General features: G+C 49.9%; 2 protein-coding genes across 4 annotated transcripts in view; one reads left to right on the top strand and one right to left on the bottom strand.

Annotated features, from left to right (window-relative positions):
• EFTUD2 (elongation factor Tu GTP binding domain containing 2) overlaps positions 1 to 7963 on the top strand; it is a 40999-nt gene extending 33036 nt beyond the window's left edge. The window contains exons 17-28 of the mRNA XM_043584744.1: positions 632 to 743; positions 1108 to 1248; positions 2669 to 2770; positions 3750 to 3832; positions 4418 to 4504; positions 4690 to 4816; positions 5009 to 5096; positions 5766 to 5884; positions 6041 to 6135; positions 6637 to 6790; positions 6938 to 7045; positions 7388 to 7963. Coding sequence (XP_043440679.1) covers positions 632 to 743; positions 1108 to 1248; positions 2669 to 2770; positions 3750 to 3832; positions 4418 to 4504; positions 4690 to 4816; positions 5009 to 5096; positions 5766 to 5884; positions 6041 to 6135; positions 6637 to 6790; positions 6938 to 7045; positions 7388 to 7483 — 1312 coding nt within the window. The 3' untranslated portion in view covers positions 7484 to 7963. The remainder of the gene's footprint in view (positions 1 to 631; positions 744 to 1107; positions 1249 to 2668; positions 2771 to 3749; positions 3833 to 4417; positions 4505 to 4689; positions 4817 to 5008; positions 5097 to 5765; positions 5885 to 6040; positions 6136 to 6636; positions 6791 to 6937; positions 7046 to 7387) is intronic.
• HIGD1B (HIG1 hypoxia inducible domain family member 1B) lies at positions 7909 to 11134 on the bottom strand. Of its 3 annotated transcripts, XM_043584755.1 has the most exons (5): positions 10136 to 10243; positions 9896 to 10046; positions 9177 to 9311; positions 8461 to 8573; positions 7909 to 8021 (listed from the first exon to the last, which is right to left on the bottom strand). In XM_043584755.1, exons 1-4 carry the CDS (start codon positions 10136 to 10138, stop codon positions 8509 to 8511), a joined length of 354 nt encoding a protein of 117 aa, XP_043440690.1. In that variant the 5' UTR covers positions 10139 to 10243; the 3' UTR covers positions 7909 to 8021; positions 8461 to 8508. The 3 variants fall into 3 exon arrangements, with proteins under 3 accessions (XP_043440690.1, XP_043440691.1, XP_043440689.1); XM_043584756.1 differs by lacking the exons at positions 7909 to 8021; positions 10136 to 10243 and adding an exon at positions 10884 to 11134 and having other exon boundaries at positions 8430 to 8573; XM_043584754.1 differs by lacking the exon at positions 7909 to 8021 and having other exon boundaries at positions 8430 to 8573.
• Positions 11135 to 15626: the final 4492 nt, after the last annotated feature.

The following is a 15626-nucleotide window of genomic DNA, read 5'->3' as shown; positions in this document are numbered from 1 at the left end:
CTGCAAATGTATTTTCTTTTCTTTATGACTTTAACATTTTCTTTTCTTTAGCTTATTTTTTATAAAAGTACAGTGTAGAATACACATATAGAATGCACATACGAAACGTGTTAATTGAGTGTTTATGTTATCGGTAAGGCCCCCAGCCAACAGTAGGTTTTTAGTAGTTAAGTTTTGGGGGGATGGGGCGCCTGGGTGGCTCACTCGGTTGAGCGTCCAACTTCAGCTCGGGTCATGATCTCACGGTCCGTGAGTTTGAGCCCCGTGTCGGGCTCTGTGCTGACGGCTCGGAGCCTGGAGCCTGTTTCAGATTCTGTGTCTCCCTCTCTCTCTGACCCTCCCCTGTTCGTGCTCTGTCCCTCTCTGTCTCAAAAATAAATAAACGTTAAAAAAAATTTTTTTTTTTTTTAAAAGATTTAAAAAAAAGTTTTGGGGGGAGTCAGAACATATATGTGGAGTTTCAACTACGTGGGGCGTTGGGGCCCCATTGTTCCTGGGTCAGTTATACATATATGTGAGGTTACATGGTTGGTTGTTGTACCCCTCCACTAATGGAATGTATGTTTGGTTCACCCCTGCTCCTGGCTCAGTGCCTGGCACCCCTCCTTATTTCACTCATCTGTTGCCCCAGGTACCACATTGAGGTGAACCGTGTTCCTGCTGGCAACTGGGTTCTGATCGAAGGTGTTGATCAACCAATTGTGAAGACAGCAACCATAACTGAACCCCGAGGCAATGAGGAGGTAGAGTTTCTGAAAAGGCAACTGGATTAGTTTAAGCTAGAGGGTCCCGTGGGAACTCACAGGGTACTAACCCGGAGTCACTGCCGCTTCCTGGTTCTGGGCCTGAGCACAGGCTGAAGCTTCTAGATCGGACCCAGCTCGATTCTCCCTGTACTCCACTCAGTTGCTAGGAGTTAGGAGCAGTTGCTTTATCTTTTCCCTGCTGTTTGTTCTGCCAAATTACATGGGAATAAATGGCCCTTCAGGCTGCCTCCCAGCAGCACTTTGGCTCCTGGTTGGGGAATGGTCTCCTCCTCTCTGACCTCTGTACCTTTGGTGCCTACTCAGGCCACGTGCCCTCACTCCTCTGCACTTTGAATCTCAGGCTCAGATTTTCCGCCCCTTGAAGTTCAACACCACATCCGTTATCAAGATTGCTGTGGAACCAGTCAACCCCTCAGAGCTACCCAAGATGCTGGACGGTCTGCGCAAGGTCAACAAGAGCTATCCATCCCTCACCACCAAGGTATGTTCAAGGTCTGCAATAGCTGCCCCCGGTGACAGGTCTGTGCCGCCCACTGCTTCACGTCCACCAGCTGTCTCTGATGTGCTTCCAGCAGCCTATGTCAAAAGCAAGTATTCCCTGTCTGTTACTGTCATTTGAAAACAAGACACGTTTTGGGGGGGGGGGGTGCTGCGAGTGCACATGCATGTGTTCATATTCCACAGTATCTTTAGATGAGAAAGAGATGTGTCTTAGAAAGTATACTTTGATGGGAATGCAAGCTGGTGCAGCCACTCTGGAAAACAGTATGGAGGTTCCTCAAAAAACTAAAACGAGAACTACCCTACGACCCAGCAATTGCACTACTAGGTATTTACCCAAGGGACACAGGTATGCTGTTTCGAAGGGGCACATGCACCCTCATGTTTATAGCAGCACTATCAACAATAGCCAAAGTATGGAAAGAGCCCAAGTGTCCATCGACGGGTGAATGGATAAAGAAGATGTGGATATATATATATACAATGGAGTATTACTCGGCAATCAAAAAGAATGAAATCTTGCCATTTGCAACTACGTGGATGGAACTGGAGGGTATTATGTGAAGTGAAATTAGTCGGAGAAAGACAAATATATGACTTCACTCACATGAGGACTTTAAGAGACAAAACAGATGAACATAAGGGAAGGGAAACAAAAATTATATAAAAACAGAAGAGACTCATAAATATAGAGAACAAACAGGGTTACGGGGTGGGGGGAGGCGGGATGGGCTAAACGGGTAAGGGGCACTAAGGAATCTACTCCTGAAATCATTGTTGCACCAAATTAGATGTAAATTTAAAAAAATAAAAAATAAAATTAAATAAAAATAAAATAATTATTAAAAAAAGAAAAAGAAATAAAAAATAAAATAAGTAAATATTGAAAAAAAAGAAATATTAGGGACCAGGATTAATGACAATCACAGTTATACATTTTGTGAGGAAATAATTTTTTTTTCTTTCTTAAAAAAAAAAAAAATATATATATATTATGAATTGATTTTCCAGAAAATATAGAAGGAAAAGTGATCATTCTGATCCTTCTACATTCTTGAGCCTGCTAGCATACTTTTCTGAGTAGCTGGCCAGGGCTAAAGGGTCAGCTTATGTCCAAAGACTTAGGGCAGGGTTTTCCCTAAACGGTTATGCTGGAAATTAAATCGGTGACCTAATGCCCAGCAGCACCATGCTGAATGGTCCAGATGTCCTGAGGATTTACCCGTTGGTCACTTCCCCACTGATCCTTCTTGAAGAGGCTGGAACTGATGCTGAGGAGTGGCTGATTCTGATAGTGGGTTTGGGCACCTCCTCCTGGGCTCTAGCATTGATTCTGTTTCTAGCTGCTGTTGCTGGCATAAGAGGTCCAGGCTATGACCACCAGGCCTGTTATGTTTCAGGTGGAAGAGTCTGGGGAGCACGTGATTCTAGGTACTGGGGAGCTGTACCTCGACTGTGTGATGCACGATTTACGGAAGATGTACTCAGAGATCGACATCAAGGTAAATCAGCATCCTTTTTCTTCAGTACCCGCCTGGCCAGGAGCTTGACTCATGGCTCCAGACTGATTTTATAAGCAACCAAACCCTTGATTCCCCTGGAAGGCCTGAGGGAAGAGGGGGGGCCCTATTGGGGAGGAGACATGTTAGGGAAAAGCATGACCTATTGCTCCCTATCTGGGAAGGTATTTGAGATCTGGTTTGCCCCTTTCTGCAGGGTTATTCTCTGTGTCATAGTTTAAAGTCCAGGCTCCCAAGCCAAAGTGATTCTTGGTCTTTTGTTCAGGAAACAGTTATACAGTTAACCCATCTTTGGTGATTAGGGCTCAGCGGAGGGTTTCAGGGAGAGAGTGAGAACTGGTTCTCCTGGATTTGTCGTTAGATGGTGACATGGCCCCTTGATTAAAGTGCCCATTGCATGGCCCCAGTCTCCTAGATGGTACCCGTTTTCTCCCAGTTCCTGTGGTGGTGGGAGAGAGCGCCCTCAAGTACCCCTCTTAGATCCTCCTCCTGAGGTGCCCAGGACTGGTGGTCTAGAAGATACTGAGTTCCCTGGTGGCTGGCCACGTGGGAGCTTCAGGGAGGAGCTCTGCTACTCAGAGCCAGGTGTTGAGAGTGGAAGGGGATCCCACCAGTCAGTCCCTAGTGTCAGCTGTGACAGAGCCACGGGAGGTGCTAAGTGAGTGGTTGTGGGACGGCTGAACAGACCTTGAAAGCGTCCTTGGGGGATGATACTTTAGGCCCAGGTTTGACTCCCACATACTCTTGGCTCAGGAACAGAAACTCCACACTCCACGAAGTTTTCTCAGTCTCCTTAGTGCTGGTAAGGACTTCTCACCTGCTATTGTACTCATTGCTGATGCTGATTAAGACAGGGGTTTGTCACAAAGGTAGTGCCAAGGGAACCTCAGAATTCCCTTTGGAAGAATGTTGTCCTTCCAACAAAATTAGATCTTGCCTAACAATTTATTCTGTTTCCCAGGTGGCTGATCCCGTTGTCACGTTTTGTGAGACGGTGGTGGAGACGTCTTCCCTCAAGTGCTTTGCTGAAACGCCTAATAAGAAGTGAGCTGGGTGTCAGAGTGACCCTGGGACTGACAGGGGACACTTTCTCTTCCTTCCTCCTCAACTCCACCCCAGTCACAAGTACTGTGGAAATAGAGACTCCCTAGGTCTCAGAATGGGGGCTTAGGATGCTTGAGTTTTAACCTAGCACTCTCATGCCTTAGGCCTGTAGACATGATGCTGTGGAATTCTTTGCTCTAGGTTCCCCAAGGATGAGTGTCCCAACTGCCACTTTTCTCCGTATAATATGATCATCGTACAGTTTTGCCCTGGCAACAGTTCTGTTGTTGTGGGAATTTTTAAAATTTTCTTTTTAAGTAATCTCTGCACCCAACATGGGGCTCGAACTCACAACCCTAAGATCAAGAGCTACACACTCCACTGACAGAGCCAGCCAGATGCCCTGAGACCCTACTTTTTTAAAGAGTGGTAGATTCAAGTGAAGGAAGACAGAAGATGAACGTTTTTGCTCTGTTTTGCTCCTGTGGCTTTTACTGATGTAACTGCCTTGTCACCCCCTCCTTAGGAATGCCCCTTCTTCAAGTTCTGTTGATCCTCATCATTACTCATTTCCTTTCTGACTAGGAATAAGATCACCATGATTGCTGAGCCTCTCGAGAAGGGCCTCGCCGAGGACATAGAGAATGAGGTGGTCCAGATCACGTGGAACAGGTGAGAATGTGGCTCTGGTTTCAAGGCTGAAAGGAGACGAGGCGCTACGGCTTGCCTCCCCAGGCTCTGATACCACGTGTCCTTCTGGGAAGCAAACTGTCCCCCGGGAAGACGGGAATTGTGACCCCAGGATGCAGAAATCGCAGAGCTGCCGGAAAACCTCCATTTCCTCCTCCTTCCCCTAGGAAGAAACTGGGAGAATTCTTCCAGACCAAGTACGATTGGGATCTGCTGGCTGCCCGTTCTATCTGGGCTTTTGGCCCTGATGCCACCGGCCCCAACATCCTGGTGGATGATACCCTGCCTTCTGAGGTACAGCATAACTAACGGGAGCCGAGCAGTGGTTTCTTTGCGGTGGAGTGGAAGAAACTACAAAGTGTACTTCCTTTCCCAGAAGGATTTTGTGTCTTCTGGTGAATCTTCTTACCGGTATACTTACCTTCTCCTCCCTCTAAACTGATTGTTGCCAGGGTCACTGCTCACAGGCCCTCATGTTTTGTGCAGGTGGACAAGGCTCTTCTTGGCTCAGTGAAGGACAGCATTGTTCAAGGTTTCCAGTGGGGAACCAGGGAGGGGCCCCTCTGTGACGAGTGTAAGTTCCGACAGTGCCTCTGCCTCCCCCTCTCCAGCCCTGTAGGGTCCTTTTGCCTGGGTGTATGAGGTGGGGTGGGGTGGGCTCGTGTACGGGACCTGGCAGGAGAAGCAGCTTGGGGTACATGGGGCCATTCCATGTCCTAGGTCAGCTTCCTCTTCTCGCCTCTCCTCCCTCCCCAGCCAAGTGCTATTGCCTGGGACATCCCGGAAGGGAAGTCATTTCTAGACGGACATTTGCTTCTCAGTCCTGAGAAGGAATGTGCTTGAGGAGACGTATAAAGAGGAAGATGGGATCGGAGTGGTTTATAGACGAGGTTGGATTAGTGGGCAGGAAGGTGCAATTCCTAGCACTTACTCTATATCCAAAAACAATTAAGTGTCTACAAAAAAAAGAAAAAAAAATCCCATAAACTTCTAGGAAAGCTTTACAATGCCTGAGCGTGGCCTGAAACAAACATAAAGAATGTGTGCCTAACTTCTGTCCTCTGCTATAGGCCTTGGTATCCTATCAGAACACCCATCTGCAGGGTGATTTTGTCCCATATCTTTTGTGATCTTAAGACAGCTGCCATGCTGCTAGAGGCTCCTTGGTGCCCTCCCTGCGCGTGGGCCCTTGACTAGCACCAGAACCACTCCTCAGTCATCAACTCCCCCATCTCCTTTCCAGTGATTCGAAATGTCAAGTTTAAGATCCTGGATGCAGTGGTTGCCCAAGAGCCCTTGCACCGGGGCGGGGGCCAAATCATCCCCACGGCCAGGAGAGTTGTCTATTCTGCCTTCCTCATGGTAAGTGAGTGGAGCTGAGTTGCTCTGGGGCACTATGTGGAAATTCTAGCTATGCAGGTCTCAAGACCACAGTCCCTCCAGCCTTTTTCTCTATCCAGGTCCTCAATCCTCAGCCTTACCCAAGCTAAGGAACCCTTTCTTCTTGCCCTGTTGCAGGCCACTCCTCGTCTGATGGAGCCTTACTACTTCGTGGAGGTCCAGGCCCCTGCAGATTGTGTCTCTGCTGTGTATACTGTCCTGGCCAGGCGCAGGTGAGCCGTGGGCATGTTAGGGATGGTGCAGGGAGCAGGAGCACCGCAAGAGTAACTGGGCTCCGTGGGGAAGGAGGTGGACCTCCTGTACTGTCCCTGCTCCTAGAACCTAGTGAGCTGTTTTTTCAAAATGAAGTAGGAAAGGATTAAGGCAGACCCCTGCTTCACTGCAGATAAAAAGTTGAGATTCCTTCTTAGACCCCTCTCAGTGGAGAACCCCCCCGGGGAAAGTACTGAAATGTGTCAGTGGGGGAATGTCTATAGGACCTTGTCCCTTCAGTGTTGCCACTCTCATGTAGCGGTCACTACCCCTTTGGCTGCCATGGGAAATGACACTGAGCCCTCCCCGCCCCCCTCCCAGCCTTTTCCATCCACTGTAGCACGATTGTGGTTATTCTTTCTTTGATGGTAACTCTGTGTTGTGGTATATTTGGGACAGATTCCTTCTCTGCTTTTGGTCTCTGAAGGATGAGGGACTCAGCCTTTGTTTTTCTGTCGCAGGGGGCACGTGACTCAGGATGCACCCATCCCAGGCTCCCCTCTCTACACCATCAAAGCTTTCATCCCCGCCATTGACTCTTTTGGCTTTGAGACCGATCTGCGGACTCACACCCAGGGGCAGGCCTTTTCCTTGTCTGTCTTCCACCACTGGCAGGTGAGAAAATGGTGCAGGCTGGCCAGTGCGGCCTCCCACCTGTTCAAGGCCAGTCTTCTCTGGTCTGTTCCCCTTTCAAATCCCAAGTGAGATTTCCAACGTCCTAGAGAAAAGTGCTGGACCATTGGAAACCACTTTGCCTTTCAGATTGTGCCCGGTGATCCTCTGGACAAGAGCATTGTCATCCGTCCCCTGGAGCCACAACCAGCTCCTCACCTGGCCCGAGAATTCATGATCAAAACCCGTCGCAGGAAGGTATGTGTCCCTCAGGCCCATTGCCAGCCCTTAATCCCCAGGGCTCTTGGCAGGAGTTGGATCTCTCTTCATTTCTTCCTTTGGGACCCTTCTCCCAAAGACTGAGAGCGGTTTACCGTACAACGCAAAAAGGTGCAATCTGTCCAGGCCTCGGGCCACCAGACCCTGGACACAGTCTGGCCAGGAAGGGAGCGCCTTATCTTGTCCAGTGGTGACTCCTGAAATAGCTGGTCCACAGCTTCACCCCACCAGCCCCCCACCCCAGCACAGGCCTCAGGTGGCCTCCAGCTCAATCGACCACCACATAGGGCTCTTTCTTACATCTGTCCCCACTCTCTGCAGGGACTGAGTGAGGATGTGAGCATCAGCAAGTTCTTTGATGATCCCATGTTGCTGGAGCTCGCCAAGCAGGATGTTGTGCTCAATTACCCCATGTGAGTGTCGGGACTCCTGGCAGCCCCTGCTCCCTGCAGTGGGCTGTATCCTGGACTTGAGGCTGGGACCTGGTGCGACCTGGACTCCATGTTGTCAGAGAGCATCTGGGAGCTGCTGTGGCCATTTTTAACAACCCCAAAGCCTCCAACCCAGAGTCCCAACGAGGGAAGAGTATTTGGCCTCCTGGTTCCTCTGCAGCCTCTGCCTGGCTCCATTCCCAGGGAACAGAGAAGAGCTCGGGCTCGGAGAAGGAGAAGGGGACAAAGTGTTTAACCCCAAGGGGCCCTGTCTTCAGGATTTACATGGAATTTTTTTTTTTTTTTTACAAGTTTGACCTTAGACATGGATTTTAAATGAACAGAACATTCTGACCTCTGCCTTGCTCTGTTCCTTTCATCCCTACCCATCTGCCCCTCCCCCTTTCCTCCAACAGTCTGGTCTTGGCACTTGGGTTCTGAATGAATATATGTCATCTCCTGTGAAGCTTCACGGTCTCTTCTCCCAGCTGCAGTCTTCCTGCCTGGGTCCCCAGGGCAGCGGCCTGTGGTGGGAGGGACGCCTGCCTCTTAATCCAGTGCTCCCGTGAGCATCGGGGCCACTTTCTTGCCACCACCCCCCCCTCCATCCCCTGCACCTGCCACCCGGTCCTCTCTACCATGCTGCTTCTGGTTGGGACCTGGGGTGGCTTAGGAGGTATTGGGCTTCTGGGATTGGAGGCTGTTGCCCCTGGAGCTGGGGGCCAGAACTCTGATTTCCAAACCTTTCTCTAAACCTACACACACACACACACACACAAACACACACACACACAAACACACACACACACACACACACACTCTCTCTCTCTCTCTCTCACACACACACACACACACACACACACACACACACACACACACCAGCCACTACTGGTCCCTAACTCTGCTCTGCCCCGTGTGAAGGAGAGACTTGATTTTCCTCAAAATGCTTTATTAGGAACGTACCAGGGATTGATGGACGAGGCTCTGGCTGCCCCGAACCCTACAGGAATCCTACTTCTCCCCGGCATCCGGTGCTGTTCTTTTGATGTAGTCTCTGTACATCGTGTACACAGCGCCTGCAGGAAGGAGAAGGGAAAACAGCCCATAACACCCAACCCTGCAGCCATCCTCTGGCTCTCCCAGGAGCCTGACTGCAGCCATTCCCCTGAGGGTCCAGCTTCCCTGCTCAGCTTCCCGTTCTGCTCTAGCTCTCAGTAGCTGCTACAAGTACCTGCAGAGCCCTTCCGTGTAGATTACCTCTCTGAGAAACCCCACAGCAACCTGCGAGGTCGGCAAGCCAGGGTGCTTACCATCGTGTTGCACATGGGGAAACTGAGGCTCAGAGAAAGGGACTTGTCTACGGTCACACAGCTAGTAAGTAGCTGTCTGCCCCTTGACCCACAGAGGAAGGGAAATTCAGCATGTGTTCTGCTGTGTGACTTTTCTCACCTCTCAGGACAGACTGCCATAAAACCAACTGTGCACCATCCCCACGGGCCTGGGACAGGAGGCCAAGCAGGGACCCCTGAAAATGGCTTGGTTTGAGAGTTTCACCCAAACCTCCACTTGCTGTGGAGCCTGGTGGGACTGAAATCATGGTCCTTTAACCATCAGGACTCACAGCCAGATTTTGTCTAACAAGCTGCGTTTTCGTTCTGTGACCCCCACCAGCCCCTCACCTAGCATGACCGCACCCACGGCACAGGCCTGCGCTGCCACTCGGGTGTGAATCAGGTGTATGGACATCTTGGTGGAACCACGAGCCTTCAGCCGATAAATCCGGTATGCTGCCACTGCCAGACAGCCTCCCAAGCCTGTAGGCAGAGAACATGACCTTTGGGCCTCAGTCACCAATCATACGGCTCCCCTGATGAGACCCTTTGCAGGCCGGGCAGGCTGGGCATCTGGATGAACCCCTACTTCCGTGCCGCTTCATGGTGGGAGACCATGAGTTGTTTACTCCCAATGGCATTTTCAAAGTGGCTGTCTATCTCCAGTGAGCCCTCTACATACAAATAGCCCATCGCGGGCCTCCCCCACCCCCTATTTGCTCTGCACCGGACCCTCCTCCAGCCATGTTGGCTCCCACAGCTACTTTCTTTTCTCCAGGGCCTGGAGAGAGGAAGCCCTGGGAGACGCCAGACCGCTCTTTCCCATCCTGATGCTGGTGTTGATGCCCCCCATTTCCCTGCATCCCAGGCCGTCAGTTGGCCACCACCTCCACCCATCCAGACTCCTTGTCAGGCGTGTCCCTTCCCTTGCCACCTTTGCTGCTGGTTCACTCTTCTAGCTGTTGGCTGTTCCGTGGGCAGGACAGTTGAGTCCTCTGCTTCCTTTGAAAGGGCTAGGAGACCTTTTCCGTGAGAGAAGGCCCCTCATTCCCTACTTTACCACTCACCTACAGGCACCAGCGGAGACTCCCTGGTCTTCCTCAGGAACTTCTCAGACACACTGTCTTCGCTTTCAGGTGGTACCCACCAGCCTTTGTTAGCAGACATGATCCTGGCTCCAGATGTTAGCAGCTGGGGCTCTGAGGTTTCAGCCCAGTCCTACAAGGAAGCACCCCATAATAGGAACTCCCAATTCTCCTCAACTTGGGGGAAAAGGGGGGGAGTTGCCTGCTAAGAACCTCTCTTACCATGCCCGACACAGCCCCTACTTGAGAAGATGTCCCAAGGGTCCTGTCTCATATGGCTGGACCACTACCACCATCCCTTCTTCCTCACGTCTGCCTCTTCCCCAGCTCATTCTGACTGTTTTCTCTGCTTCCCCCTCCTTCCATCTGTATCCCTATGTGATCCTTGGGTCAAGAAAAGCAGCTGGAAAAATCCACAGATGAGGGCGAGAGGAATAGGCCTTGAGCCTTGGGACCCCCACTGGCCTGGAGTCTGTGAGGGTTGCTCCTCTGGGAGCTGCAGATCCCACAGAGCAGGTCTGGCCCCAGGAAAGCAGGCCATCCCAGACAGTGTCCCAGCACTGGTTACCGAGTCACCAGAGCCAAAAATTAAAATAATTGGACATTGATTTGTGAATAATTTAGCATAGATTTTAGACATTAATACTAACAGAACTAATTCTGGTCCCTGAACTGCTCCCGTTACCATTTCTTGCCAGGTTCTTTGCGATTGCCAACCCCCTGCCTCCCTCCCTGGGCCGGTGACCCCTATTGCTCTACTTGCTAACCCCCCAGTAAACATCTGCTCTGATCACAAACTAGACAGAGTCCCAGAGTCCTGGTCCTTAGACGAGGGCTTCTGCCTGTGGGGTGCCTTCTAGGTCTAACCCGTGAGACAGACGCCCTGCGTGAGGCGACCTCCAGGTGCCTCTCTCCTGGAGGAGCAAGGACTGTCGGCCCCACACTTTCTTAACATGCTGGTGGTGCTTACCCTAGGAGATGGCTAGAAAGTAGAGTGCAAGCAGCCCGGCCAGGGCTCAGCATCTGCTGTTTTGAACCGATCAGGAGCTGATGATGGAGCTGCCACTGTGGGGTCAGGGAAGCAAGCTTTCTGTGGACTTTGAAGTCTGGAATGGAGAGGGGAGGAGATAGGCCAGGGCATCAGTCTTAACCCCCCATTTGCTGAGTTCCAGGCCAGAGCTCCATACACTAGAAAGTAATGAAAGATCACATGGCAGGAGGCCTTAACTAGATTCAGTCCAGTAATTCCCATGGATGTAAGGGGTTGGATCAAACAGGAACTTGATACAGAGAACTGAGATCGGAATACCGAGGCAAGGAAGGGCAGAGATCATGGCTTCTCCCCCAAGCTATACTGCTTCAAACATTCATGAACAAAGTGGGCTGTAAATAAAATGGCCCAATTGTGGGAGGCAGGCCCTCTGGTCTTGGTCTTGATCCTTTTCAAGGATGCTTTCTGGATCGGGGAGATTCATCCAATTTGTAACCGCTAGGACTACCTCGCATCTCCAGGGATCCTTGTACTACAGGTGGGGGACGGGGGCATGGGGAGAGGGGGGATGATGTTCACTAGGGACAGAGGTGACAAGTGGCCAGGCTTACCACCTATTCTGTTTGAGGTATTTACTTTCCAGACCTTTCAAATGTTCTATACAGTAGGGAAGGAACTGAGCTTCGGAGAGGCTAAATGATCTCCAAGGTGCACAGCTAGTAAATGGCAGTGTCAGCATCTGAATGTAGGTCTGACTGGTTCCAGAGTTTGTACTTCTAGCCTACTTCCCAGGGGCTGGCTAAGCAGAAACCCTCTCCATTGAGGCTGAAGCTTAGGAGTGCCAATCAATCTCAGCATCCTGGATTCGGAGAAGAGGAAAGTACCTTCTTGCTAAGCAGGAGTGAAAAGATTGACGTACGCTACGGAGAATCCCACTCTATCCCAGCGCTTTGTTCTTACCCTAGATACTCAGCCCCATGTGCCTGTCCTAAAGGGGCTTTATAGCACAGAAAATCCGTCCAGCAGCTGATGTCTTTCTTTTCTCTCTCCAGCACTCACTGCTCTAGGAAGAGACCCAGGGTCACAGCAGCTCCCCAGAGCCTTCACATATCCCCAGCGTCCATGGGAACTCTCCTCCCAGTCATTCACACACACTCTCCCAGGCTGCCTCTCCTGGTCCCAAGAGTGACCTGAATTCTCAAGAGATGGATGGTCTAGGCCAGAGGTAGGGGGATGGAAATGCCTGGATGACACAGAGCAAGAATCAGGATCAACTCCAAGCCCTTTGTAGAACAGGGGCCAAGCTGTAGAGGGCAAAGTTCAATTTCATTGAGAAGTTCTCCCTTCTTGTTGGGATTCTGTTGATGCTCCTACAGCATCTCAGCCCAGAATTGAGAAAATAATAATAGACATAGTTGCCATGGTTCTCTGAGCACCTATGGGGCAAGAAGTGTGCTAATTGCTTTAAGGAGGTGATTTTATTTCATCCTCACAACTCTGTAAGGTAGGTACTGTTATTCCCCTTTCACAGATGAAAAACTGAGGCTTGGGTTAAATGTCCCACTCCAGGTCACAATAAGTGACAGAAAAAAGAACCAGACTTCTAACTGTTCCTAAAATCAAATCTCACTGTTCGGGACGAATGGGAGGACTATTAAGCAGAGGGAAAGTCTGGAAATAGAAGAAACAAAATTGCTTTTTACTCCTGAGAGCACACAGTAACCAAAACTTCAAGGAACAGATTTCTGTAGAGTCCTGCTTCAGTAAACAGATAAGATAAATTATAACATTTTTGTTAATAGGCCAAGTCTTCAATAATTATTGCTATTTAAGCATTTCTCCATAGTCATTTATGTCGTAAGCCTTTTTTTTTCTTCCAGGTCACATCACACCCCGAGACATTCTAATTTCGAGGGGTCTCAATTGAGTGATGTGGACAGACTTAACGAATCCGGAGTGTAGGCCAGAGTCAGAGTCAGACGTGGGGTCAGTTAGCTGCTTGGCCACTCTCTGAATATTTGGTCTTCTATCACTCAGCCTCTTTTGAGTCTGTGCCGTCATCTGTAAAACGGAGGTGGCATCTCCCCAAATGGTTAGAATTTCCCTCCATGCTGCCTGCTCCTCTTCCTCCCAAATGAGCAAGTGTCAGGAAACAGGTAGAGGCTGGGGGAGAAGTGGAAAGTCTCTGACAACAGATAGAAAGGTTACCACGTTCTGGGTGGTCCAAATTCAGCACACCCCTGTCCCTCTCCAACCTCCTTTCTCTGGCTTCCCCACCCTAACAGGAAGCTTTGGGCCCATTCTCCCCATTCTGTTGGGAGGAGGGGTGGCCAGGACTTGAAGCTCTATACAATCTAAGGCACCGCTGTGCTATATATAGCTCCAGGGAGCTGAGGGCCAGGACAGGGGAGAGAGGGCCAGCAGCTCTTTTGCCTTGAGCTAAGGAGTGCTGTGAGGGAGGCGATGCTGAAGAATGAACTGGATAAGGAACAGAAGATCTGAGTTGGGCCTGGAATGGGGAGGACCCAGGCTGAAGGGCTGGAGGAATCACAGGAGAGAAAACACTAGGCCATATATAGTAGTGTCTCAGGGACTTGAGGTGCAAAGAGTGGGGGAACAGAAACAGGCTGGGGCAGTGGAAGTTTCCAGACAACATGGCTAGACTGAGGCACCCTCTAGAAAGTGCCCGGGGTAGAGAGGGTAAGACATCCTCCCCCTTAAAGCAGGCACTGGGTTCCAAGGACACCCCAAGAGTCACGGGCCTGGGGCCAGGAAAGTGCCTTTGGTACCACTTATCTTTCTGGGGAGACTATGCACGTATTTAAAAAGCTCCGGGGAGCTCCTAGCTGGCTCAGTCAGGGTCTTGAGTTCAATCCGCATTTTGGGTATGGGGCCTGCTTACAAAGGTAAAATAGGGGCGCCTGGGTGGCTCAGTCAGTTAAGCCTCCACCTCTTGTTTACTGCTCAAGGTCGTGTTCTCACGGTACTGAGATGGAACCCGGGTCAAGCTCCACACGCTGAGCCTGGAGCCTGCTCCGAATGCTCTCTCTGCCCTTTGCACGCATGCTCTCTTCTCTCTCAAAATAAATAAACAAATAAATAAAATGTTTTGGTTTTTTTTTTTTAAAGGTAAAATCTTAAAAAGCCCCTAAGAGGGTGGATATAGCGACTGGAAGGCTGCATCTGACTGTAGTGAGGCTGACATAGAATCACATCTTGTGAAGGACCAATGTGGAGCTGTGTATTTATACACACCTGTCTCAGATGACAAATGGATGCTCCAGAGATGGGAAACATTTTGCTAAGATCCTTATGTTGCGTGCTTTTGAATACCCAAATTACCTGGCTTCCTCTAAAGAACACTGTGGGAAGGAGCTAATGCCTTTTGGAGCCTACAAGGATTACGCACTTTACATATTTTACTTAATCCTCACAACAATCCCAACAGATGGATCTCATCCCCATTTAACAGATGAAGAAATCACAGCTCAGAGAGCAAGTAAATGACTGAACCATCCAACCAATGTTAACCACTACAGACCGCTTTCCAGTGGAAAACTAACATATCAAGGAATAATGTGACTTCGTGTACAGTTCTCTCTCTCTCTCTTTTTTTTTTTTTTAACATTTATTCATTTTTGAGAGACAGAAAGCACGAGCAGGAGAGGGGCAGAGTGTGAGGGACACAGAATCGGAAGCAGGCTCCTGGCTCTGAGCTGTCAACACAGAGCCCTATGTGGGGTTCAAACTCACAGACCCCGCGGGATCATGACCTGAGCTCAAGTCGGACGTTTAATCGACTGAGCCACCGGGGCGCCCCCCTCTTTCTCTTTTTTTCAATGTTTATTTTTGAGAGAGAAGGCGACAGAAGATCCAAAGTGTCCTCTGCACGAACAGCAGCAAGCCCAATGCAGGCCTTGAACTCACGAACGGAGAGATTATGATCTGAGCCGAAGTCGGACGGACACTCAACCAACTGTGCCACCCAGGTGCCCCCATGTACATTTCACCATCACATTCTCACACCATCTTAGAAATAAGAGTAAACAAGTGCAAACAGCTGGGCAGAGCGAACTTGCAGAAATTCAATGAGTGTGCAGCTACCCCACTCCTTCTCACCAACACAGAGAGTGTTGGGCATCCAAAAGTCCTTGCCTGGTGGATGGTACCAGAACGGGACCTCTCCCACCTCCCCCGTCTCTCCTCCCTCCCCCAGCTCCTGCACACTTCACTTATTCTTCATTTGCAAGTAAATTGACCTTAATTTAAAATTCTGCATTAATACACAGGAACTGCTAACTGGGCTCAGGGAACCGGCGGTGGGGGTCTCATCTGATGTGGGAAACAAAGGCAGAAGGAAATGGCAGATAAAATTAAATTTCCTTATAACCTGTAGCCCGTTGACAAATAACTTGAGGCTGGCAGGGTAAAACATTTCTCCAGGAACTCCCTACTATCTTAACGTTAATGCTTCGCTTGAGGGAAAAACAACCTTAGCTTGACAAAACCCTACCTCTCTGAGCCTTTGCTCCCATCCCCCAGGACACGAGAATCTACTCTGAGTTTACTGGCCAAGTGGGGACCCTGGAAAATGTGTAATGGAAATAGTGACACACTGCAGTCTTCAAGTTGACCCTACGGTTCCCAAACCACAGAGCCCCAGGGTGACTCTCAAGTTTTCAGACTGGATTTTGATCCTTTCCTGCCTGGGCCCCATGTGAA

The sequence above is a fragment of the Prionailurus bengalensis genome, chromosome E1, assembly GCF_016509475.1.
Source record: "Prionailurus bengalensis isolate Pbe53 chromosome E1, Fcat_Pben_1.1_paternal_pri, whole genome shotgun sequence".
Classification (NCBI taxonomy): domain Eukaryota; kingdom Metazoa; phylum Chordata; class Mammalia; order Carnivora; family Felidae; genus Prionailurus; species Prionailurus bengalensis.
The sequence above is the reverse complement of the archived record's forward strand: the minus strand, read 5'-3'. Positions and strand labels throughout refer to the sequence as shown.